The sequence below is a fragment of the Falco punctatus genome (genome assembly GCF_963210335.1).
Source record: "Falco punctatus genome assembly, chromosome: 2".
Classification (NCBI taxonomy): domain Eukaryota; kingdom Metazoa; phylum Chordata; class Aves; order Falconiformes; family Falconidae; genus Falco; species Falco punctatus.
In genome coordinates this window covers 33,583,750-33,609,885 of record NC_137581.1, presented here as the reverse complement: position 1 = coordinate 33,609,885, position 26,136 = coordinate 33,583,750, and the positions used below count along the sequence as shown (strand labels likewise).

At 42.0% G+C, this 26,136-nt stretch overlaps 1 protein-coding gene and 1 long non-coding RNA gene across 2 annotated transcripts in view; one reads left to right on the top strand and one right to left on the bottom strand.

Moving 5' to 3' along the window:
- Window positions 1–16,313, bottom strand: part of LOC308059461 — a 38,010-nt gene extending 21,697 nt beyond the window's left edge. The window contains exon 1 of the long non-coding RNA XR_013926253.1: window positions 155–16,313. This is a non-coding gene — a long non-coding RNA (uncharacterized lncRNA). The remainder of the gene's footprint in view (window positions 1–154) is intronic.
- A 165-nt stretch (window positions 16,314–16,478) lies between these two features.
- TNFSF11 (TNF superfamily member 11) overlaps window positions 16,479–26,136 on the top strand; it is a 30,907-nt gene continuing 21,249 nt past the window's right edge. Inside the window, exons 1-2 of the mRNA XM_080376856.1 lie at window positions 16,479–16,845; window positions 24,965–25,132. Coding sequence (XP_080232982.1) covers window positions 16,624–16,845; window positions 24,965–25,132 — 390 coding nt within the window. The 5' untranslated portion in view covers window positions 16,479–16,623. The remainder of the gene's footprint in view (window positions 16,846–24,964; window positions 25,133–26,136) is intronic.

Sequence of the window (26,136 nt, the reverse complement as noted above, 5' to 3'; positions counted from 1 at the left end):
AAACCTCTTCCTCCACACAATTCCTCCCTGCTGTCAGCTATCATTAAGCTGACTCCTGCAGCTGCACTGCAAGACATGCTGGGTTATAGGCGCATCGATACTATGCAAATACACCCTGTACGTAGATTACCTGTTACTGTGGGAACAGACTAACCTGCATCCGCCACATTGCTTTCACTTTTACTGGACAAGGTTAATGATGACAGTAAGTTTAAACTAGTTAAAGGTTAAGCAACTGATTACAGAACAGGAAATTGAGTTACAAAGAACTAAACCAACAAAATGTGATGCTAATGTCTTTATTTTGAGGGGGTTCTTCAGGGTTTGGTTTTTTTTTTTAGCTGGAACTGAATTGGACCTTTAGCTGTACCGGTATTATCTTCAAGATTTACAGAAGGTTAGCGAGCACACATTTATTTGGCACTGTAACTAGATATGCATACAAAATTACAGATACCAGAAGGTGAATCCTGCAACAAAGGTATTTCCCTTTTTAGCTTTCAACTTGGCTGGCTTGAAGACTTCTAAAACATCTGCTGGGGACTACCCATTATCTACACCCTGGTGATTAAAGATGTATCAGTGAATGTGAATTGTCCACTCTTTCTATATTTTTTGTTGTCGTTTTGTTTTATACATTGACTGTAGCTTGCAGAAATACTTTCAGGTTAATTTTAGGGTTAATCCACCACTTCCCTCAAAAATTCAACCAGTAGTGACACCCATACAGACTATATAATGCAACCTCTAAAAAGCATACCTGAAAAATTTTAACACAATTTTAGAGTAAACAACACTCGACCTTTGGGAAACCCTTACCAGAATGGAGAGCTACACTTGTTTTGTGATAACTAGCTCCCCAGGTATTGAGGTCTAATACTGAAAATGGTGTATTGCAAGCAAGGGAAAAGAGCAAATGGAAGCTGCACAAACCACTTTGCTGTTTTCACTTACACTTCAGAACTCTGAATGTCATCTTGGGTGGAAAATGCCTTAGCAGTTTTCTCTAGCTATCTGAATCCATTCTAATATATCGAAAAATGGCAGTGGCATTTCCCCAAGATATTTTTATGTGCAGTACTTGGTCAATCCTAAGTAAGAAGAGAAAAAAGGGCTCTGATTATAAACAACTCTGTGTCCTCACTAGAAGTGGTCATCCCCCCCCACCCCCCTCACACCCCAATATGTATTTTTTTTTCTAGAAGAATCCTCATATTCATTAAAATTATGTCTTTTTAATTCAGAAACATAAAGTAATATAACCTCTCGTCTCCTCTTTTTTCTTATAAAATGTTGACAAAACTTCAGCTGCAGTCATAATCCATTCATTTGCCATTTTCTGGTCAAGCTGAGCGGAGCCACTGAGTACAAGCTTTTCAGTATCCGCAAAGGCTTTTGGACCAGCGGGTAAAGAGTCTAAGGACTTTTATATGGGTATTTTCTCTCTTCCCATATGGTGGTGGCTGAGCTGCAAACCAGCTAGTGCACTTCAGGTGAATTACAATCTTTAGGTGCATATAGAAAATGGGAAATAAATCCAAACCAGTCCTGGAGTAGCAGTCTCCACATATGCCAGGTTTTATATTTTAGGGCTGTTGCCTTGTGGGAAGTGTGGAAGAATCTTTTACTCAGTGCCAGACTGACTAAGGAAAGCTCCTTATCAGGTTCTGGCTTCTGGAGTAGCTGGAGCAATGCTGGATATATCAGGACATGCTGTTCGTGTTGTCATAGTTAAACAGGCAACTGGTAGTGACACAAGGTGCTATAAATATTTTTCAGGCTATAAAGATCCACACATGTCCCCTAGAATCAAGGTGGATTTAGAGTAAAACATGTCCTGGAGAAGCTGGAGGCATATATACACCTCTTCCTGTAGAGCAAGATGACTCCACAGTCCCATTGGCATCAGGTACCAACTCCCTTATTTCTGAAGACAGAAGTGATTTAGGATGAGACGTTGACCTACTCTGTAGAGAATTATTGTCACTGCTTCACAGGTGATGTAAGCTAATACATTTCTTGCTGAACTGAACTACAACCCTTGTGCCTTTTTCTGTGCATATATTCTAAGACAATAAAGGAATAATTTCTACTGTCAAAAAAAGTCTTAAATTATTATCTTCCAAGTGATACTTTATTTTGGACTGGGACCACATAGTGGTTATTATTGTTTGTGCATTTCTCACATAAAATCAGAAATAGGCTTGGACCTTTAGCGAACAAGCCAGAGGATTTATTATATAACCAGGAAAGCCTGTGATCTAAAACCAGCAGTGCTGCTCATGGATGTACAATTTTTCCTGTGTGTTTATGAGTTCCACTCTGTAAATGGTGAATTTTGTGATCAGAAAGTGAATTAGTGTCTTGCTGATTTATTCATATTTGTATACACACCCTTGATGCATTGTATTGAGGTAGCCTTGGCTTGGCTCTCAATTACATGGGCTGACAGCAGACAGCACTGCCAAATGGGGTATGTCTATGGGATTTGGCAATGGAAAACTTTTCATTTCATTTCCCAGATTTTTGACAGAGTTGAACTAGTCTCCAGATAACCCCCAAGTGACCATGCCTCAATTTCCCTGTCTGTTAGATGGCTGCAATTATACTAATGTGTTTAGAAACTTACTTGAAGATTCATGGGTGAGAGAAGCACCAGTTAAAAAATGGGCACCAACATCTTCAGTGTTGTTATTACTTGTATTACGTTAAAGACATCACGTCCTGTTGTCTTAATGTTTGTAGTGTGAAGAGATCATGGACACAAAATGAAGTCAACAGGAGGGAGAATACATCCACACCTGCCAAAAAAACCCAGTTCAGGCACAGAAGTGCCAGAATGTAAGTGATATGCAGCCTTGTCTGAAAGTAGCGGTGAAAGCTGGGAGGCCAAGTAGCCCACTTTGAATATTTTCTAAAGATGTTGTCGCTTCCATTTTTTTTTTCTTCACTTGAGGATGTGGATGTTTATCAGATAATCAGCTTCACAAAACAAAATTGGGAGCATGAGCTGGATTTTATCCTGGCCAGCACGTTTTCAAGTGAATCACTAAAGTGATTGTAAGAAAGCACTGGAAACACAATTCCTGGAAGTAATTCCCAGCTGTCATGTTGAATTATAGAGACACTTAGAGCTGCTAAGTTTTCAACATCTCTGTTTAATCCTCTGTAAAATGAGTAAATGAAAACATATCTCAGAAGGATGTAGTGAGTTACCAAAATGATATTGTGAAAGATTTCCTGTCTCTTCGGAAGAGGTGAGCTGTCTAGTGCAAGGTATTAGTGTTCTGCTGTGATGAAGCAATTCTCTCTCCTAGATAAAACAAGGCAAAATCCTGTAACTTGGTGTTTCACTACTTATGACTGATAGCTCACTTTGAATTCATAATTATAGCCAAAACCCACATCCATTTCTTCATAGTAAGTGTTTGGATTTGTGTAATTGTGATGTAAGAAGAAAATGTTTAGACCACTTCTTTAATTTCTGTAAAGAGGAATAAGGGAACAGCATGAGATACTGCTAGTTTCAAATAAGCACCATTAAAAAAAATGTTGTTTGTATTTTGCTTTCCTATATGTTACACATTTTCCAGGTTATGTTAGAAATACATATTCACTTCCTATGTAACGTATTTGTTATTTTCTGGTTTTCCTCCAAGACATCTTGCCATTATCCTGCCAGGACTGTATGTTGTCTGACCACTTCCCCATTGCAATTAAGGATTGAAACCACTTGCTTACGCACAACGGAGACCATCATACCTAACCCCAAAGGAGGCCAGAAACTCCTAGCACACTGCATTTCCCAGACCAACCAGGAGGCCCAGGGCACAGAAGGACAGTATGCTATTTGCAACAAGGGCTGGCACACTGACAATCCACGAGTGGGGCACTTCAAAATAAAGAAAAAAATAACTCCAAACGATGCGGGGTGTGTGTGTGTGGTGTGTGTGGTGGGAGTGGGGGGTGGGGGGGAAATATATTTAACACATCTAGTAGAGAGGTACTGCCTGAACTTTCATGATAAAATGAGATAATAAAAGATAATAAAATGAGATAAACTACTCAAAATCTGTTGTTAAGAATATGCTACTGAAGAGCCAGCCCCAAGGAGTGATGTTTAACCAGAAGCTTTTCTTCAAATCATGCAGTATATATTTGGCAGTTAGTGTGCAGAATCACAGGCTAGATCCAAACAGACATCAGAACATGAAGCTTGCACAAGTGACACAGCCTTCCCCGGGAATTTCACTTTGTCCCTCTTCCCCCTTCCCCACTTTTCCTCTCTTCTTTCTCCAGTTCCAAAGCTGAGGAGGAAAGATGATGACTTGGGGTGTTGGAGGTGGGATGTAAAAAAGAAGGACACAGTCTCTGACTCTAAATGGAAATATTTCATCACCTTCAGTGTGTTTTGAATCAGGCCCGTTGTACTCAACAAACGTAAAAGTGACTAGCATGCAATAACGTGAGCTTCAGAATCATATGATTGGGAAGATGAAAGTTACTGCTGAGTCCAGACTACAGTTTTCCTATGAGTGTATGTGTGTGCAGATGTGTTTGGAGGCTGGGGATAGTACTGATCCATCTTGTTTATCAACCCATTGAATTAATCTTTAGTTTCTCATAAGGCAAATCTTGTCCTGTTACAGAGCTGTGGTGAGAAGTGTGTGAATCTGGTAGCCTGTGATGACAACAATCTGCAGTCATTTGTTCCATCTCTTCCTCAAGGCTGATGTGTAAGGACTTTAAAATGAAAATCGGTTTGGATCGCCACAAAACATTGGATCGTTACAAAAACACTGAACAGGATCAAATTGTATCGGATATCTAAGTCCACGTGGCAACATTTTTGAAATGCTCTTACACAGTTCTAGTGTAAGGACATGATGTTTTCTTAGGATGAGGAAACACTGGGAGAGGAAGAAGCCTCTCAAATGACACACTGGCATAGATGCATACATATATACAGAGACCTTAGGTACAGGGAGTGCTCTGTCTACATGCATATTTAGTTTGAAAGTGGTTCTGTCAGAAGGATCCAATTCAATAGTCAAGAGGAAAGAAATGACTAGGCTACCTCTTTTCCCCCTCTAAACTTCTGTATTAGTCTGAAGTGAGCCACAGTTTGAAAATAAGAAACTGTTTGGATTTATTGTGTTCTGGAGCCATTAATTACAGTGTGTCCCATTTCTGTTTATTTGTCTTAGTTCTTCTTGGTGTTGAAAGACTGACCCTCATGGACATAAAAAAGATTATCTAGCTTCATTTGTCTCACCATCCTCTGCGGCTCAAGTCCTTGTGGTAGGGCACTTCCCCAGACTACATGACACAGCCAGATGTAGCAATTGGACACCGGGCTATGAAATAGCACTAATTTCAGATGTCAACCTTCACACTTCATAAAACAGGGAGCATATTACAGTGTACGTTAAATTCTGGAGCAAATAATACCAAACGACTATGCGGACGTATTGTAGATTTGAATAATCTGGCAGACTGTATTTGGAAATATTCTCTAAATTTCCTTTGTCCCTGCCCTGAGACTGTGGTAAGTAGCACAGAGACCAGCTGTCCAGCCTTGTTTTTCTAAGCCATTGACTAAACACTGAGTTCGTGTTCAAGATAACTGTGGGGAACCAGTTCATGAACTTCTTGAACTCAGCTGTCCATAAGTGCGGTGATGGGATTGAACAACTGCCATTTAATTAATGGTGAGTCTTGGAACTAGAAGTGAACCTTGGATCAAGTGTTGGGTTGTTTTTTTTTTTTTCATTAAAAGTTGTCTGGATACCAAAAATAAGTAAAAGTGTTAAGCTGCCTAAGCTGTTGACCTCTTGCCAGGGAAAGACACTGCTTTGTGAAAGAGGGAGATAAAACCATCACCTGCATATACAGTCCAAGGACTTGCAGTGCATGTTGGCTCCGATGCCAGAGTATTTGCATGGAGCAGAATTCCCCTTGGGCTCCTTTCCAGACTCACTTTCCAATCTGCAAAATGTTTAACCTGGAGGCCTTTCCACCGCTGGTGTCTATATTACTGCAAGAGTTTGAAACTTCCCTTTTTCTTTGTGGGTTTCAGTTCTGTGCCCACTACAGACAGAACAGGGATTGGTCTCTGAGGGAAGAAAGCTGCATAGAACTTAAAGTTGCAAACTTGTATTGCAGCTTCAACCTCTAAACCTCTCCATTCATGTTGATAACAATGCCTAGATGTTGAGCCTTTGTCCAATACAAACTCTTTATTATACTTTTTTAAATTGCATGATACACAGCCTTACTGTATAGATGCACACTCTGCTCCCCCAAGCTAGAAGCCACATAATTCCCACTGTGCTTTAAGGTATACGCTCCTTGCACAAGCAGAGCACCATCTTCCCCTTAGTATGAGAAAGTGTTTGACATCCATAAGTAGAAGTCAACAAAGAAGAAGGGCTGGCCAAGACCTTCTGAGATAGACCCCTGCTATTGCAAGACAAAAAATACTTAAATAACCCTTTTCACAGATGAAGTCGATCCAGTGAGGTTTTGAGAGAGGTTCCCTGCCCCCTCTACTCTAACTGGTAGATTATTCCAGAACATCACTCCTTAAATGGATAAAAGAAGAGTAACAAACATATTGAGGGATCTAGAGAACAAGTCTTCTAAGGAGCGGCTGAGGGAACTGGGGCTGTTTAGCCTGGAGAAAAGGAGGCTCAGGGGAGACCTTATCGCTCTCTACAACTACCTGAAAGGAGGTTGTAGCAAGGTGGGTGTCAGCCTGTTCTCCCCAGTAACAAGCGACAGGACAACAGGAAACAGCCTCAAGTTGTGCCAGGGGAGGTTTAGACTGGATATTAGGAAAAATTTCTTCCCCGAAAGGGTTGTCAAGCATTGGAGCAGGCAGCCCAGGGAAGCGGTTGAGTCATCACCCCTGGAGGTATTTAAAAGACATGTAGATGGTTTAGGGACATGGTTTAGTGGTGGAATTGGTAATGTTAGGTTAACGGTTGGACTAGATGATCTTAAGGGTCTTTTCCAACCTAAATGATTCTATGATTCTATAAAAACTGCTTTCTGATTTCCTGCTGAAATATTCCTTGCCAGTTTATATACATTTGCTTGTCTGCAGACTTCTAGTTTAAACAAGCTCTTTTTCCTCTCTCATATCCCTAATTTATTTATGGCTAGCAATTATACCCCTTCAGCTTTGATTCTGAAAACTCTCCACTCCTCTTATATTCTGGTAGCATTTCTCTGTTCTGTTTCCAGTTTGAAAACGTCTTTCTGGAGTGTGGCTACCAGATTGGGACAGATTGTGAGGACTCACTGGAGCCTTAACCCTGCCCCCCATGGAAATAGAACTGGAACAAGAGCATTGTATTTGGAGTCTCACCCAAATTCATCAGCCTGGTGATAACTGCCTTTGAATAAATAAAGCAAATGGATAGATTGCAAACTATAATTAGTAGGAAGTTCTCAACTAGCAAAGTATTATTTTCATGCTTTGCCTTTATATGAGGCATCAAAGTATTTTATGATATGTAATTAGGATCCAGATCTTGAAAAGTGTGGCAGAATAAACAACAGTGTTCCCTGTTTCAATTTATTCTTTTATTGTGCTTTTGTATGATGAAGCAGAATAGCCTGTAATCATCTGCAAGTAGTTATTCATGAAGAACTTATCCTATTTCTTCAGGCCCCAAGCAAAATGATGATGAGGCAGTTGGTTTCTACTTCCATTGTACCTGAAACCGTTGCTGATTTTGTGCTCTCCTGGTGTACATGTTAAAGAGTGTGTACAAGTTTTAGCACTACTGTCCTACAGATAGCTGATTATTACCAATAAAAGGTAACAAGCACAAGTGCCTTTCTTTGCTATTGACTATGGTACAGTGTCAGGTGGCCTCGTTCTATAAACCCTGCCTTTGCTTTGTAGTAGTCCTGGGCAGCTTTTACCACAGTCTTTATTTGAGCTATTAAGTGACACTGGATAGAGGATCAAATGAGGTGATAAAGGAGGAAACAAATAGTGGATGTCTGTTTCAGCAGGTTGCTCCAGCTACCGTGTAGGCTTTGATCATCTGCAGTGCCTTGGGGGTGACATGTTGAGTACCGTGACACCAAACTTCATGTGATGCTTGCTAAAGCACTGGCGGACACTGTCTGGAACTGTGTCTGTAGTCTATGTCCTCCACAGCAGGTACTTTGAACGAAAGTGTCAGGGACCAGTGCTGAGCAGTGAGTTCCCTTGTGTCGCAAGGAAAAAGCAGAAAGAAAGAGCCTGATAATTAGGGCAAGCATCTGCAAAGGCAAACACCTCAGCCCTGCACCTCTGCTTTCAGGATATGCATTCAACATCACATAATTTACATTAGACCCCTCTCGAAATCATGCTGTCTCTTTTTTGCACTGAGCATCCTACTAACCTGGAAAACTCCAATTTGCTTTCCTTCTAATTAGTCTAAGCGATGTGGAATGGCTCTGACAGATGGGCTTACACAAATGCCTCTGCTCCCACGTCAGAAGAGCAGATGATTGTACTACTTTTGGGGGAAGTGGGACATACTGCTGTGCCTTCCTTCATGGAGGCAGAATTGAATCCAGATGCTCTTGTCCTATGCTTTAACCACTGAAATACGGGGAGAAAAAAGGAAGTGAAAGATGAAGACAGATGTTCCAGAGAGAGATATATTATCTCTAAGGAAGAATTTGCTTTTTATGGGAACACATGCATAACTGTCCCCCACCCCTTCCCCCATGATCTCCTTCTTCCTGCTCCCTTCCTCTTCCCAATCCCTAAAACTGCCATGCAGACCGGGAGAGCCCATCCTTCAGCCAGCACACAGATATGTGGTTAGGATTTCTTCTTGAGGATCCTGGAATATGTGTGGGCTTGAAACCCACTGGCAAAAGAGGAATGTGAAGGCAAGTCTCCCACATCCTGTGGAGTCCTCTAATCCATGACCTAGTAGATGAAATTGTGTGCCTGTGGGAGAGCCCAGCACCTCCTCCCCAAGGGCTGTTCTGTGCCAAAAGCAGTCCAGTGCTCTGAGAGCACCTACTGACATGACTGGTGCCAGTGAGATGAATGGAAAACAAGTCGTTTGTGAAATTCGATGAGATTAGATGAAAGCACTGTCAAAACTTAAATGGGAAGAGTAGAGGCTTTTCCCTTCTAAAAGGAGATCCTCTTTCCTCCTCCCATATGCCTTGGGAATGTCATGTCCCTTTCGTAAGATGAAGATTTGTCTGCATCAAGTGGACAGTTAATTTATCTCACTCAACTTCCTTTCAGCTATCACTTCGTACTTAGTACCAACAATGGCAGTCATGTTTAGGGATGTTACTTTTTAAGAAGCTTCTCTATTGTGTTGACCCTCAGTGTTTCAGTCTTGCTCTGTTCCCATGGCTCTTCATCCAATTCTTAATGTTTCCAGGTCTCCCCTGTTCAGTATCCTCTTTAATCAATCTTTGCTACATCAGCTGGTACTCTGCATCTCCTCTTGTGAGCTACAGGCACTGCCAGGTATGTCTGACAGCTTCTGACTCATATTATCTGTTGTAATAGCTACCATGTTATGTCTTTTCTTTTTGTCTCACATGTACTTGCAACATCCAAGACTCAGCTCCCACCAAGGCTCCATCACTTGTACACACACCACCAGAATCCTCAGGCATCTTCAGGCAGTCTTAAACACAAGAAAAACACCATCGCTGGCTTAGGACAGCTTTGAGCCACAAGCTGATGGAGTGTACTGGGAAGTCTAATTACATGGTTGTCCTGTTCTTTTTTTTTTTTTTTTCCTGGGCATAAACTATTGGCCACTGCTGCTTCTGAAATCAGAACATTATTCTCTTGTCTTAGCTGGGTTTACTCACTATTGATTTTGTGGCTATTGGTTTCTTGGGCAGCAAGAGAGCCTGGATATTGAATGAGCATGCAACTGTTCTGCTCCGCACCACTGTAGATGGTGAACTGCAGGTGCTAGGGCATGATCCTCAGTCTGGGGATTTTTTTGGCCTGAACCACCTTTCCAGACAGTTCAGGAGTCTCAGACAGAAAATCCAGGGTGGTGGCTGGAGCTCCAGAGCCCACTTGACTAACAAAGCTGTCCCTGTGAAAGACAGAGCCCAGGGAACTGCAGTTTGGTTTCCAAGGAGCAGGGCTTGAGCTAGCCACACCGCTTTCCACAGCGGGACATGGCTACTCCTATTCTGCAGCAGCTGCCAGCCACATAGGCAAATGTGAGATCAATGGATCTCTGTCTGACTCAGTACTGCTCTTCTTGTCCTCCTGTGTGGGAAAACTGTCCTTTAGCACAAACGCTATCAAAAAAATTATATATTTTGGATTGTATGTAATATAACTAAATCTGATCAGTAATAGCAGCAACAGGCTGTTCCTTGGCATCAGAGCAATTCCACTATTTCTAGGCACTGCTGCAGGCAGTAGATCTGCAGTAGCAGCTCAGAAGATGGCCACAAGAAGGTAAAGTAATGTAGCTCCTAACTGCATTGTAAATTGGAATCTTAAATTTTAGGCAGATGGTTTTAATAGAAACTTAGGACTGCATGTATGACATCATAAAGTCACAGAGAAGGAAAGGCTGCTCAGTGAAACTAGATAGAAAATGTTCAACTAATTCTGACAATGCCATTTAATGAAAAATAGTATTTCTACAATGCTTTGGTTTAATCAATATATTGTATTGCATGATGTTTGGTTTTTTTTGTTGTTGTTTTTGTTTGTTTGTTTTTGTTTTTGTTTCATTTGGAAAAATAAAACTGAAAATACCTCGAATTTATAGTTTTACCAGCATAACTTTTCCAATATCCAACACTTCTGAGCGCAGTGCTTCACTGCCTGTGCTCCTAGGATGGACTGTAATCACTGGGATGGACTCCTGTCTGTCTTTTGACTCCATCTCATGAGGCATCACAGGAGTCTCACAGCTCTGCAAGTCACCTGTAACTCAGTCATGGAGCTTGCCTAGCTGAGGGTACTTGAAACTGGTACTATAAAGAGATGTGCTGTGGCAGTCAAGTGATGCTAAAGGAATCTTTTCTATCCAGAAACAGGGGCCCTGAGGTGATGTGATCCCAATGTGTGAAGCCCGTACAATGCAGAAAAAAATTGTGCAAATTCACATAAGGTGACTTCGAGTCTGCTGACCGGAGAAACCTGATCCAAAACCTATTAGAGTCCTGAAGTCTTTGAGCTTTTTAACAGGCTCTGAGGACTTTAACTACTGACAAGCAATGTGAGGGTTTTTTTTGGTTTTACCAAATGTGGACAGAAAGAACTGTTCTTCTTTATTGCCCAGAATTTTCCCCAACACCCTGTTGCTGACTTCAGTTCTAAAATAATGTAAGAACACTCCTGCAATTTCATTGCAAGCATTTTCTTCCTGAACACAGAAATAGCTATTTCTACTACCTTAACGTAAGAGTTTTTACATAATCATAAAAGACTTTAATATACTAGTTATTTCTGTTGAGATTTCAAAATCAGCTTCATCGCTCTGACCTTTGTCATACTCACTAGACTAGAAAGGAGCAGAATGGCAATTCACTGGGAAATTTAAATGACATTTTAATGCATTTTTCCACTGTTTTCAAATATAGCAATTATTTCCTGGTATATCAATTGCTGTTTCCCAGCATTTTCTAGAATGCTATTTTAAATAAAAGCATAAATTTTCAGTAAGGCATTCTGTTTTATTGGACATATTTTGCCCCCTTTCTTCTTAAACTTACACATTTACTTATATTAATCACTGTATAGCATGTGGAGAAGTGAAAAAAAATGCTTAAGTCCATTTCATGACATTTTCAGAAGTTATAGAATTTCATTTCCTCCTAACATACATGGAAAGCACCTCTCTCTATATTTTCACTACTTGCATCAAAATGTCCCTATTCACACTCAGTAGATTAAAGTTTCAGTATAGGATTCTCTTTACATCCTCCAAAGAGTTTGTTACACTCCCTGGAAACCTTACTGTCCAAAACATGCTCAAAATTGATACATCTCAATTAAACATTTGTGCCAGGTCCAAAACAACCTTTTGTTGATGAAGTAATTTTGCCAACAATATTCCAACCAATAGTAACAGCAGAGAAGTTAGTTATGAGCATCTCTCCACAGAAATTGACGGTGTAAGAATATAACATTTGTTTAACAATGCTTGTTTAGACAACGATGCGGCTGAATGGATGCACTTACTGCTTTACTGAAATGGAATATTTCAGCAGCATAATCTCTCCTGAGTTAATAATGCTGCCTCATTTGAAGGATAAGCTGGGAGAAGAACTTTTAGTGATTCTCCCTATTTTGAAGAACAAATGAAAATAATAAAAAGGATTTCTTTTTCTAACATTTTACTTTGACCTGCAGGCTTGCTGCTCTTTGACATTTTCAGATTTTTCAAGTTTTCGACTTTGCAATGAGAATTGACTTTGCAATGAGAACCTACTTTCAAAGCAGCCTTTTATGTAAACATTATGCTTCCTGTTTTGCTTCAAAGCAAAATGATGAAAAAATCCTAGCAGTTATGCAGTCTTATCACAACAGGTAGTATATTCACAATTTGCGTCTGCAACACTAGTATTCTACAGATGATAGCAAAGAGCTGTATTCTGCTCAGGGGCCAAGAGTTCACATTATAGAGCCAGGACCTGGTCCACAGGAACTGTTACCAATGTCATTATTCCACACAATACAATGCAAGCCACATTTTTAAAGAAAATATGTTTTATTATGCCAACAGATACAGCTGGATAAAGCAGATAATAGATAAAGCAGATTCATTTTCATGTAGATCAACTACTCTGGGAGTCCAGAACAGAGACTGAATATGAAGGTATTTGTAGTTAATTACCCTGAAGTACACCTAATTATTTTAAGCAGCTGGACATTTGAGAGAAAAGTGTTTGCTATTTTGGGAGCAGAGGGTGATCCTGACCCTGCTAAGAGTATAAGAGGTGACAGAAACTAAACGATCAGAGGAAACAGTAATTCCCATCAAAGAGCAGCAAGACTCGAGATGTGGGGAAACTCAGAGGTCTGTCTCGAAGCCATCTCATGTGATGTCTGGTACCTGATAGAGTTATACATTTTAGTTCTCTGGCCCATCTTTGATCTTGCAGTGTCAAAACTGCAAGGTTAGAGATGGAGTGGTTGTTTTGGAAAGACAGTTTTCCAGCTGATAACTGGATGTTGCTATTCTTTCCTAATTAGGTAGCACGTGGTGGTTGTTTGGTTTTACCCATAGAATTCCTTAAGAGCAGTGAACACATGATGTGATGCCTATGACATTTCAGGATGCACAGTGTAGGATCTGTGGATTTTGATGGTTCTGGTGTAGCAGGTGTTTATCATGAGGGTTGTGGCAAGATATGAATCTGATTTTCTTGAGCTATCTGGTTTTAGCCAGCATATGCCGGTCTGCTGGGAATTTGCTTTCAGTGATGTAGCTAATGAAAACGACTGCCATTTCAAGGGAAGGTGGGGTGTTTCTAGGAGAAATCATTTCAAGGTATGATTTGCTTCCAACATAGGCTGCAATTTGCTAACATTTTCCAGTATACTTTTCTTGCATACTGTGGTATGTGTGATACTCAGTACAGGATTTTCTCTCTGTATTGTTGTAAGGTTCAGATGGCTTCAAATATGTGGTCCTAGAAGAGTGTCACTGTTGGATGAACATCATCTGTAGCTCTGTGAGGGTGTGTCATGAATGTTCTCAGAGCAAATGAGGTGATGTCTGTGGGTTGGTTGTATATCAGTTTTTCTACTGTGTTTTGGATAGCTGATGGTTTGTGGAAGGAGGTGTGTTGGTCTGTGGATTTTCTGCATATGGTAGTTTGAAGGTTGCTATTTTTTATGTTGACCTTGGTGTCTAGAAAGTTGATGCTGATGTAAGTTTTCCAGAGATAGTTTGATGCAAAATTCTGGTTTCTGAATTTGTGGTAGAAATCAATGAGGGAATCCAAGTTTTCAGTACAGATGTCATTATGTATCCCTGTGTATCCTAGGAACTCACACTGGTTTGCTGGGAAGGTTAAAGTCTTTTTCTTGAGGTGACTCCTGAAGTCGGATATTCTGGTGATTGCATACAAGTACCTCGGTGCTTGTACTTGCATCTGTGATTTGGTGAGGATGAAATTGTTGTGAAGATGAAATAGATGGCCTTGATATATATAAGATACCAGTTGGAAGACTGGTATCACTTAGGCATGCAGGTCAGGTGTAATGCTTCCCTGGTGTAGCATAGTGATGATAATATGAAAGATGGTGCTAGTAAGAAGATAGTTTATGAAGCAGTGATCCTGGAGGAAGCATGCTTTTCTGAAGAGGATGCTTTCATCTATAAAAAAGTATTTAAAGATGTTGTCTGCAGGCAGATCCTCATAGCTCTTCAGTGAAGTCTCCTTGGGTTTCCTTCTGTAAGAATATAAAAGAGCATATTAAAGTTTTAAGGTGGCAAAAGAAGAGTTTACACAATTTTTTCCTTCCTCCTGAGGAAGAGATTTGTGCTCCAAGGTGAAAAAAACAGAGGTATTTCTTGAGTTCTTCTCATATGAAAGCATCAAAAATCATCTGCTAGCATCACCGATGTTATCTGAACTTCTCCTTTATAAATTCTTTAACAGCTAAGTGGTGACCGGATTTCAAAAAAACTTTTAAAAAACCCAGTTGTATCTTTCAAAAAATTATTCCACTGTTATTCCTCTCCTGAAAAAAATGTTATTGTAGACCAATGTAACATTAATTCAGGGGTGTCCAGCTCAGTATAATGTGAGATTGTTTTCATGGTTATTTTACAGGGGATGGTGGCTAGTTTACCTTCATTTTGTTTTCAGAAAGGTTGAGACACACTTAGAAAAACAACTCCTCCAGTTCTCTACAGACCACAATGCTACCAAGCATAAATGTAAGCATTTGGAAAGAAGACATAGGCGTAGCCATTCCACGTTGGGGAATTGCTCCATGACTTCCTGATGGGTGATGCTGGGAAGCAGGTGCTCTCACCATCATTTCTCAGACATGTCTCATTGTTGGTGAAGTAATTGTTATTGCCCTATTTGGGTCCAGTGTTAAATGCTATCAGCTTATTTTGATAGTAATTTGTTGCATGGTGGTTTGGTGTATTTCAGAGAGTTCTCTTTAATTTGCTGGAGCACGTAATCATGTCTTGTTCAGTTAGCCTCTTTGGGGGGTAAAGTTTCTCAGTTTCTTAGCTTGGGCTGACCTAAACAGGATATTCTGTCACGTATCGAGTCAAAAATTAGACTGTTTTTCTACAGTCAAAATGACCTACATGGATCTGTGTTATTCTCCCATGTTCTTCAAAGCCTGAGCTGGACTTCCAACTCACTTGCTTTTATGTCTCAGCCATTTCCCCACTGAAGTTTACAGGGCTGCAGACCTAACATACCTGCACTGCCTTTGCAACAAGCACTTTCATAGGGTTTAGGAGAATGTTTTCTATGAAGTGGGCTAGTTAGGCACATAAGATGGATCTATCAAAGAGACAGCTGTATCTCCAATGGTGTAGATAAACTGATGAGTGAAGGTCCAGGGGGAGGAAAGACTACATGGAGGCAGGAAAGACTGTAAATAGACAAACTCTAAATGAGCAAGTATGGGAAGGGGAGACTCGACCTTAATGGCACCCCCACAAGAAAGACCATGAGAAAGATCCTACAGACTGTAGCACGGCTTGACAAGGAAGAGTTTTCAGTATTGAATGCAAGCTGAGGAGGTGTGGGGAGCGCAGGAAGATGTTGTTCCCAACCAAGCATTTGGAAACGCCGCTGCAGCAGACAGGCTGTGTGTGCGGAGATGGGGAGGCTCTCAGTTGGTCCCAGCGGCAGCCGGTTGCCAGCACTCTCCTGCCATTTCTTTAACCCAGCCCTTCAGAAGGACTCTGAACTGTGTTGCCTGGACAGCACAAGCCAACACCATTGGTGCTCATTTTAGCCTGGCCTAAGTGAGGGGGCTGACAGGCCTTTGGTCCCCTGAGGAGCTGGTCCCACCAAAGGGGCCAAGGGATGACCGAGGGGGCCACCCGGGGTGCGTGCTGCCTGCAGGTACCCAGGGGTTTTGGGGGAAAGGACCCTCCTGACGCGACCACGGGCTCAGAGAGGCCTCGGCTGCATCGCAAACCTGAGGGGGGCAAGAGTGAGGAGGGGGCCGAGGGGGCGGCGGGCAACAGCTGGCCGAGGGAGGCAGCCCTGTCCGCGCTCGGCTCGCTCATGGTGGCGGGAGGCGAAGAGCTGCGCTCCACGCGGAGGAGCGGAGCCGACCGCGAGCTGGGCGACCGGCCTGGCGGTGGAGCCCGGGGCGCCGGGGGCAGGGGCGGGCCCGACCCGACCCGACCCGGCCCGGCCCGGCCCTCCCGCCGCCGGCCGGCGCGGGCCGTTCCCTGCTCGGGGAGGGGAGGCGAGGAGGGGGCGGTGGCGATGTGTGCGGCGGCGGGGAGGGGGGGCAGGGGCACGCTGCCTGGGGCTGATTGGCCGCCCACTTTATAAGAGGTGCCCGGCCGGGGCGGCGGGGCTGTTTGTGGAGGTTGGGGAGCTCGGCAGAGCCGCTGGCCGCCTGTGGAGCCGTCCGAGCGGAGCGCAGCTGCCCGCGCCGCGATGCGACGCGCCAGCCGAGACTACACCAAGTACTTGCGCGGCTCGGAGGAGCTGGGCAGCGGCGCCGCCCACGAGAGCGCCCCGCCGCCGCCGCCACCGCCGCCGCTGCCGGCCCATCCGCACCCGCCGCCCGCCTCCCGCTCCCTCCTCGCCGCCCTCGTCCTCTTGGGGCTGGGGCAGGTGGTCTGCAGCGTCGCCCTCTTTCTCTACTTCCGAGCTCAGGTAAGCGGCGCCTCTGCCGGCGCCCGGAGGCGGCGGCGGGGTGAGGGGGCCGGCGCGGTCCCTTCCCGCCTTCTCGGCGGGCGTTGGGCGCCGGCAGCCGCGCCGTGAGGGAGCGGCAGGGCAGGGCGGCAGCGACCGCCTCGCACCTTTCAGAAGGGGCTGAAGCTCCTCGCGTCGGGTGGGATTGAGGCGATTAATTAAAAAAAAAGTCAGAGAACGCCCTTATCTGGCTCTGCGGCTGGCCCAGCTTTGGGAAGCTGTCGGGCTGGAGGGCTGCCCGTACCCTGCCCGGCTTGTGCTGATCCCCTGGTCTCTGGAGCTGCTTAGCCTGAGGCGCACTAGGTAGTGTGCCGGCCTGGGGTGCACGCTGGCGTACAGGGTTTCTTAGCCAGGTCGAACATGAGGAGACCCTGAGCTGGGAAGCAGCTTAATGAGCCGTCATCTGAAGTCTTGTGGGCTTTGGTAATTCGCCGGAGCGGGGTTTGACACGGCTTTGGCTGCCATTTATGTTTCACCAGTGGGAGAAATGTCTTTAAGGAGAGAAAAGAAACACAACAAACCACGACACAACGCCGCTTGGGATCGTTTGCCCTTTGGTCTGCGCAGGGCACTGGGGAGCAGGGTCTGTGTGTTAGCGGGCATCGGCTGGGGGATGCCTGCGGCGTGCAGCTCAGGAGCTGGTCTCAGAGCCAGGCCACAGGCCTGCCGGGGGGACGCTTCAGGAGAGGCTGTGGTGCATGCAGAAGGGAGCTCTGAGAGGTATTGCTGTGGGGGCAGATGAGGTGATGAGCGGTTAGGTTTTCGGAGAGATGAGGAGTCTGCTTCTTGGAAATGGGTCAGCTGGCTGCCTGGATTCACTCTGCTGTGCCTCTTACCCGACGGGCTGAGCCCTCTCAGAGGAAGTGGGGGCCTGCTGGCTGGTTGCTTCTTGGGTTGGGTGTTAGCTTTTTGCTTGGCTTTTTCGTTGGATGCTAATTAGTTCTGTTAATAGGGGGCTCGCTGCCTTCATGGAAGTGGTACGTCTGCTGTGTGTACTTTTCATTTGAAGTCAGCAATGAGTGGAAACCTGTTTCTTTCGGTTTACTTTCTAGGTAGATGCGCTTGATCTTGATGTAGCAGACTGGATTTCTTAACAGAGTGCACTCTGAAAATATGTTGCACAAATGTATGCCCACTTAAACAGATAACTAACTATGAAACATACAGTAATGCTGCTAATCATTTATTATGCAGACCATATTTTCTTACTGACAATGGCTTTGTGTTTGCCATTTTTACAAAATAAAATGGAATGGCAGTACAGTACTTAGTTATATCCTGCATGCTTCAGAAGAGTGTCATTTAATTTCTGGGACTCATTGTAAGGTAGCTTAAAGCTTGTGTGACAGTGAAATAAATTAGTGCCTGTTTCAGCTTGTGGCAGAGAAATGGTTTTCACTCCAGATCTGCACAAACTTGAAAAGACATCATTGTCAAAACATATCGCTTAGAAATGCATAGCTATACATTGATTAGTAGGCTAGAGAGCCATTGCAATCAAAACAACTAATCAAAGTACACTTTTTGAAAACCCTAGTTCTCAGTTCTCTTTACCTTCCCCCTCTGTTGTTAAGATCTCTTCCTGATCCATGTCAGTGCATCACACTGCCTAACAAAGGGTACAAAGAGCTTTCTTACCATAATGGCTGTTTTTCTTCTGCTTTCCTAATTTGAAAAATTATGTAATGGGTGTAATTCTGCATTTGGCAGCTTCATTCTCTTGCTGGTTTCTTGTTCCTGTAGATCTGGATTAATGCTATTGGATAGAGTCCTTTGTAAACTTGAACTTCTGAAATATCTAAAAGAGATGATGTAGCTAGATGTAGACTTGACTGAAGTCATTGCCTGAAAATTCTAATGGAGAAAATGTCTTCTTTGCCATCACTGAAAAATAGAATAATAAGTATACTTCTGATGTAAGTATTTAATTCACAATAATAAGATATGGTAATCCATATTTATTCACCATTTTTTAAATTGTGAAATAAGTCTTACTTAAATGTCTTGCAGATTGTTTTATTTACATGGGACATGATCTGACCTTCTTTTCAAAAGATTGCTGTCAAATTTAGTTGTATTAAGCTTTCTCAACTTCTACTTTTCAGTATAAATTTCAGCTATCTAAATTTGTACTTTAACAGTACTTCAGTATTGTGGTGTATTTTGTTAAAATAATGAGAAGTTAATAATGGAAGCTGTGCATCAAAAGACTGGAATTGTTTGGTTGGTGAATTAGAAAGATTTGACTGTATAGGCTGATAATAAGAAATTGTTTTACAAGCTCTTTAAAACTGTACTTAAGAGGCTGAGTAAACTCTGACTCAGTTTTACCATACACATTTTCTCTGTATTTGCATAAAGTCATTTGGGCTGGATCATGACACAATATGAGCTGAGACAATAGTAGAGGTTTTGGGTTTTCCTTAGTTTTGTTTATTTTGTGGCTTGAGCATTTGGAATTTCACAAGACACATAACTAAAACTGACACTAGATTTTCACGGGTAAACACATGTTCATGGCTAAGAAATAATGCAGCACAATGCAAATGAGACAATAGTTGATACATCAAAAAAAAGATAAAATTCAGTTCTTCACTTTTTCTGATACTCTCGTCGTAGTGTTTTGAAATATAAAAACAAAAATGTTTTGGCTTTTCTTTTTGGACTGTCTTGTGCAGTGTGCTGAATCCAAGAAATCAAACACTAACAAAATGTATTTGTCGTAAGTGTTCACTTTGCTTATACTTCATGAAGAATATTTGCTCAAGATCAATGAAAATGCCATGAACATATAGTTAGATACTTGGAGCAGCTGGAGATCATCATGTAATAGTCTCATGCACAGCACAAGGTGAGAGACCAAAGTATTTAGTTTAACTGGTACATGCTAGAGTATAGTCTCCAAAAGCTTTCCTTTTAAACTTTTCTTTCTGGCTCACTTCCTCAATGTACTTAGGTCATAAACCGATAGGAGTTTGGTCTAACACTGACTGGACTGGAGGGCAGTAGAACAAGCTGGATGCACTCAAACCCAAATGTGGGGACTGGATGTCTAACTCCCATATTTTAACTTAGAACTCCAAGACTATCCATTTTTCCCATTAGAAAAAAGGTCTGTATTCTATCATATTGAAGAACTCACACTTGGATAAATGAGGACCTGGAAGTCAGATCTTTGTTAGTACTTTGTGGGTCTGTGGATCTCTGACTTTATTACAGTATGCTTTTAAACAATTGCCTTTCAGATTTCATCTGAAGTTTCATGAGTATTGTAGAGCAGCAGCTAACAGAAAGCAGCCTTCTGGGGGTCATTAGCACTTTTTAGAAGCTTGGTAGTTACACTCATGGAGTACAAAGTGATATTTGATAATCTGGAAATTTGTTTAAGTTTGAAATTAAGTGCAAATATAAATGCTAGATGTTTATTGTAAGGAGTAAATACAGACTGTGGTACTGTAAAATCTCATAATTGAGGCAAAATTTAATAGGTTAAGGTGTCTGGAATGTATTGTATCATTTAAAATGAAACTGAATCCTTTTAACATCGGACAACTGGTACTTAATTCTGTCGATTCATTTGGTCTCACCCTCAGTGCTGGAGTTCATTTTGGCTGCCCTGAGTCAGGTGAAAAGAGCCCAGAATTGCAACTAGAATGATGAGATGCTGAAAATCAAGGGACACAAACAGAGATACGGTGTCAGACCAAGGTCAGACATGATTCATGTGTACACAGCAGTAACATAGGAAAAATAAGCTAGATGCTCCTCTCTTTTAAATAAGGTAATTCCTCTGGGGTATTTAGCTTACTTAGGGTGTTACAAAGCTTTCTCCAATATTTTTTGCTGCATCTTGGTATTTCTTCCAGGTATTAAATGTTTAGGACTTCATGCTGAAGGTCTCTGCCTTGCAAGCTTCTTCCTGTAGAACATTCCAGTATTTCATCTGGCTCTTCAGAAGTTCTTCTCAAAACATGTCCTTGAAAGTTTTTTCTGTGCATTGCTTCTTGCCCACAGTTTTGGTCTCAGTGTTTGGTAATGTTTGTTTACAGCTATGGCAGTTCAGTACATGGTCTTTATGAGGATACAAGATGTGGGATTTCTGAGAATGCCTTTTCAGACAAGTGAGCCAATTTTCATGGTTGAAGGTGGTGAAGTCTAGGTGTTCTTTGAAAAAGATAAGGGCAGTCAGGTAGATTAGCTAGTCTAAATTCAGAGCTTCAGTTTTCAAGCACTACATCTCTAGAGACTTACAGTTTGTCAGGGTGGGATGCATAGCTTTAAGCTGTTGAAGCTATCATTTACAGTGTTTCCATTAAGACTTACAGCTGTATGTGCAGAGATTCTGTTTTCTGTCTTAAGCATTCAGCAGATAAACTATAATCCTAGTAAGTGCTTCTGTACAATCTGCTGTTACTGTTCTGGCACAGTGTTGTGTGACACATTTGGCTGACTGCTGGTGGGTGATAGCTGTAAGTCTACGCTGTGCATTGAGAGGATAGATTTAGATTAGATATTAGGAAAAAATTCTTTACTGTGGGAGTGGTGAGACACTGGAACAGGTTGCCCAGAGAAGCTGTGGATGCCCCATCCCTGGAAGTGCTCAAAGACAGGTTGGATGGGGCTTTGAGCAGCCTGGTCTTACTGGGTGTCCCTGCCCATGGCAGGGGGTTTGGAACTAGATGATCTTTAAGGTCCCTTTCAACTCAAACCATTCTATGATTGTATGATTTCTCATGCTGGATAATCAGGCCTTTTCAAATGTCATGATCTTCGTGTTGTAAAATGTAGTTTTCTTGTCTGCTTTTCAGAAGATGTGTTTAAATAAATCCAAAACTGGGATAGTAGTCTCTCACTAGTAGAATTACTGATAAAAATATCTACTGACAGTTATTTGCTGTGGCTTCTATCTTCTGTGAAGTGCGTGGAGGGGAGAATACAGACACCCAGATCCTGCTGAAGACACTTAATTTCCCTCAGGTTCTCTAACAACCCCAACATAAGAGGCTGTATCTAGAATAACAGGTCCTATTTGGGGTCCCTCAGTACCAGAGGTGTATCAATGAACTGGAGAGTCCAGCAGAAAACCACTGTGAGAGGTCGGGACTGTAGTGTGTCAGAAATGGAGAACTGGATTCTTTAAACCTAAGGAAGAACATACTAACATGAGGGAGGCTAGTAACTGTTTTTAGCTGCCTAAAGATGGAGCCAGCCTCTTCAGAAGCGCACAGCAAAAACAGGCAGTCATAAATTGCAGCAGGGAGAACTCTAGCTGGACATAAAAACCAATGTTTTTAGACAGAGTGGTTAAATTGTAGAACAGTTTGCCCAGAGAGGTGGAAAGTCTCCATCAATGGAGATTACACAAAGCTTGTCTAGACAAGGCCTTGACCAACCTGACCTAAGTTACAAGTTGGCCCTGCTTCAAGCAGGGGGCTGGACTAGAGACCTCCAGAGGTACCTTCTAGCCCAGTTAATTCAGTATTAACTGCCTTTTAGCAGCTGTTGGTGAACATTTTGTGCCTTTTTTTTTTCTTTCTGTTTACAGTTGATATTTCTGAGTTCTGGATACTAGTAGAACATACTGGGAGAGATGAGTTGAGGGTGCAGTTCTGCAGTTGTTGAAGCTAGTGCTGCTTTCCTGCTCTTTCATTCCTATGCCTGTCCCTATATGGGCCATGATGCTTGTGTGATACCTGGAGTGGGTTGGTTTCAGGATGCTATTATTTCAGGAAATTAGACCAGCAGTAATTCCTCCCAGGTTATTGATTTAGAAGAGGAAGCTGAGAACCAGGTATGAAATTTTATGGAGAAGAAGGGTGACAGCACAGAGATGCTGGTTTAGATCTGCTTAAACAATTAATGGGGCTGCACTGCACTAGCTGACTTCAGAAGTCATTGGGGTAGTTTTTAGTGATTAATTCATAGATTTTATTTCAGGTTCAGCTGTGTCAGTCCATCTCAGGAAGATGTTAGTGTCTCCAAGCCATTCTGTAACTCATCTCTACCCCTCTGCTCAAAGCTGTGGCATCTGCAGGGATAACAGAGATGGCTAAACCAGGGCACAGGGGCTGATGATCTGGATGAATCGGGCAAACGTGTCTGGTCTGGAGACTTCAGTAGAAGGGTGGTGATGGAGGAAGCAGCATTTGGTGTTGCCATCTGTGCAACAAATGTTTCTCTGCTGTGTGTGTCTGTTGGATGGCTGCCTGACTGGCATACATTTAAATTCACCTCTGTAATCTTACCCTTGTGCTTTTAAGTTAACTTGGTTCTTTTTGGGTGTTAGGGAGTCAGTTTTATGTTTGTGTGAACAAATGATATGTGTTTGATTCACTCTTGCTGTTTTGTTGTTGTTTTGTTCAGTGCTATGTTAAAGGAAACTGAACACTTGTCAAGCGCTATCCATAATGTCTTGGCATTCCCTTAATGGGATGACAAATAATGTATTATTACCTTTTGTAATTCTCAGATAAAATTGTTCCTTCCTCCTGATGCAGAGAGAAGTAAATGTTCTTAATTAGACCAGCTGATACAGTTGGAGAACTTAGACAAGGTTTTGAGTGCCCAAATCCTTCTTCAAGCCTTAAGTAAAAGTGGCTTAAATACAAGTTGATAGTAACTGCTGAGAGTCTTAGGCTATCTCTGAAAGATATTGGTTAGTATCTCTTGAGTGTAAAGTATATGGAGTGTGGAAATAGAGGGTGAGGTGGTTTAAATAACATTTATGCAATTAAATTCTGCCAAGGCATAATCCTAATCCTTGGAATGTCCTTCTGGTTTATCTAACTAATAGAATTCAGGAGTATTCTAAACTTACAGTTTAAAATTATAATTGATTCAATCAGAAAGGCTGATGGCTAAGAACATCTTGCAGATATTCTGAATTTACCAGTCTTTGTCCCATGAAACGGAAGTGTTTTGTGGTACAGTTTTATCATCCTTTCATCTTTCTGAATTTGTGCCATCTTACTTGGTGACTGTTTAATGCAGCAGTATCTCTTGCCCACTGCATTGGTTTAACCTTGGCCAGAAACTAAGGACCACACAGCCACCTGCTTACTCCACCCCGCTGTGGGAGAGAAACTTGGAAGAGTAAAAGTGAAAAAACTCGTGGTTGAGATAGACAGTTTAGTAGGTAAAGCAAAAGCTGTGCATGCACAAGCAAAGCAAGGAATTAATTCACCACTTCCCATTAGCAGGCAGGTGTTCACCTGTCCCCAGGAAAGCAGGGCTCCATCATGTGTAATGGTTACTGGGGAAGACAAATGCCATCACTCCAAATGTCCCCTGCTTCCTCCTCCTTCCCCCTGCTTATTTGCTGAGCATGATGGCATGTGGTATGGTGTATCCCTTGGGTCAGCTAGGATGAGCTGTCCTGGTTGTGTCTTCTCCCAAAGTCCTGTGCTTCCGCAGCCTACTCGCTGGTGGTGTGGTGTGAGAAGCAGAAAAGGCCTTGGCTCTCTGTAAACACTGCTCAGCAGTAACAAAAACATCCCTGAATTATCAACACTGTTTCCAGCACAGATCCAGAACATAGTCCTACACTAGCTACTATGAAGAAAACTTAACTCTATCCCAGCCCAAACCAGCACACCAACAAAATAATTTGTGATAACTGGCTTCTGCTCTTCTGTTTTTCCTTTTGAAAATGATGTGCTAGATATTGTACATACTTTCCCCAAGTTTGACATTTGCTTGCCACCTTGCAAACTATAGTTTTTACAGGCAAGGTGACAGTGTATGTTGCCAGCGAAAATAATTGTGATACTGCACTAAGTGGTTGAAAAACGGAATTCAGGATTATGTATTTTACCGTAAGAGTGGGATTTATCATTAACTTTTGAACACCACGCATCTAAACTAACGAACTAGGCAGCTCAAGAAGTTAAATAATTCTTCTGTCACATGCTTCTTGAATGAAATAAACCACCTTCTCTCAATTTTTTACAGTAAAAATTTAGATAATAAACTTAGCTAGGTGTCAGACTTCTTGGTGGTTGAAAATTCTTCCTGAATGAAATGCTTTTAATGTCTCTTGGACAGACCCTTAAAACTGGTTGTACTTATAATTTTGTTTCAGATGGACCCTACTAGAATTTCAAAAGAACATGCACACTGTGTCAGAACACTTTTTGGACATCAAGAAAATACAGATTTGCATGATACATCCTTTGAAAATCAAGAAGCAAAGTTGATACCAGAATCATGTAGAAGTATGAAACAGGCTCTTCAAAGAGCTGTGCAGAAGGTAAGTGACAGCCAGACTGTTCCTTTATTTTGTGCTCCTGTTGAACTTAAAACCATTTTTCCAACATCTGTATTCAGAGGTAAGTTCTATGACGTGTTTTCTAGTGTTCAAATAATACCTGAAGTTCCATCCAAGATCATGTGGTCTTTGCTCATGAGCCTGGTAGTAGTTAACCAATTCTGTATTCAAACACATTTTGGGTTTTACTTTTTTAGCAAAGGAAGACTTGAAGTTGCATTGAGAAAACTATAACTGCATTTAGTTGATTTGCCATTCTGACATTTGGATGGGCCTGAAGGTTTATCCTACTGTTTGTACAGGTTTGCCGACACTTTGGATTTTCATAAAGGACAGTTTAACATTTTTTTTTTTCAAGGTAGTCTTCCTGTTTCTGACAAGATTCTCCCAAGTCAAGATTATTAGCAGGCAAAATATTGCCTGAAAGACAGAGGAGATAACATTTGCTCTCATTTGCTCTTGTTTCTTTCTGCAGCCCAAAATGAGGGATAGTATCTCCTTTTTTATTTTTTTGCTCGCTGCCAGTTTTCTGTTCTGTGAAGACCATTCCCACTCTGGCAGAAGAGCTGCTTTGCTATAGCATAACTGGACAGTCTTTGCCCAGCAGTTGAGAGTGACAGCTTGTTCCCAAACACAGATAGCAAAAGTAGTCAGCTAAAGAAGTCAGCCCTGCTGCAGTAACTGGCTTTGATCTTTTTGTGTGATGGTGATGGTGTTTAGTGCTAATTATAGGCTATTTAACAGCTGAATGTCTGAATGCTGTGGTATTTGGTTTTCCTGGCTTACCAGGTCCATTATAACTTTGCTTCTTTACATCTGCATAGGACTGTCAGTTTTTTGTAAAGGTTATTACATTAGGTTTGAGCTGAACTCACACTTCACAGAGTGAATTGTACTTGAGTTAATTATATAGCACTTTAATTGTGCTAATGTCATGTTTGCTTTTAAGAGTACCCTGAGTGACAGATCTTTTTGTGCACAAACCC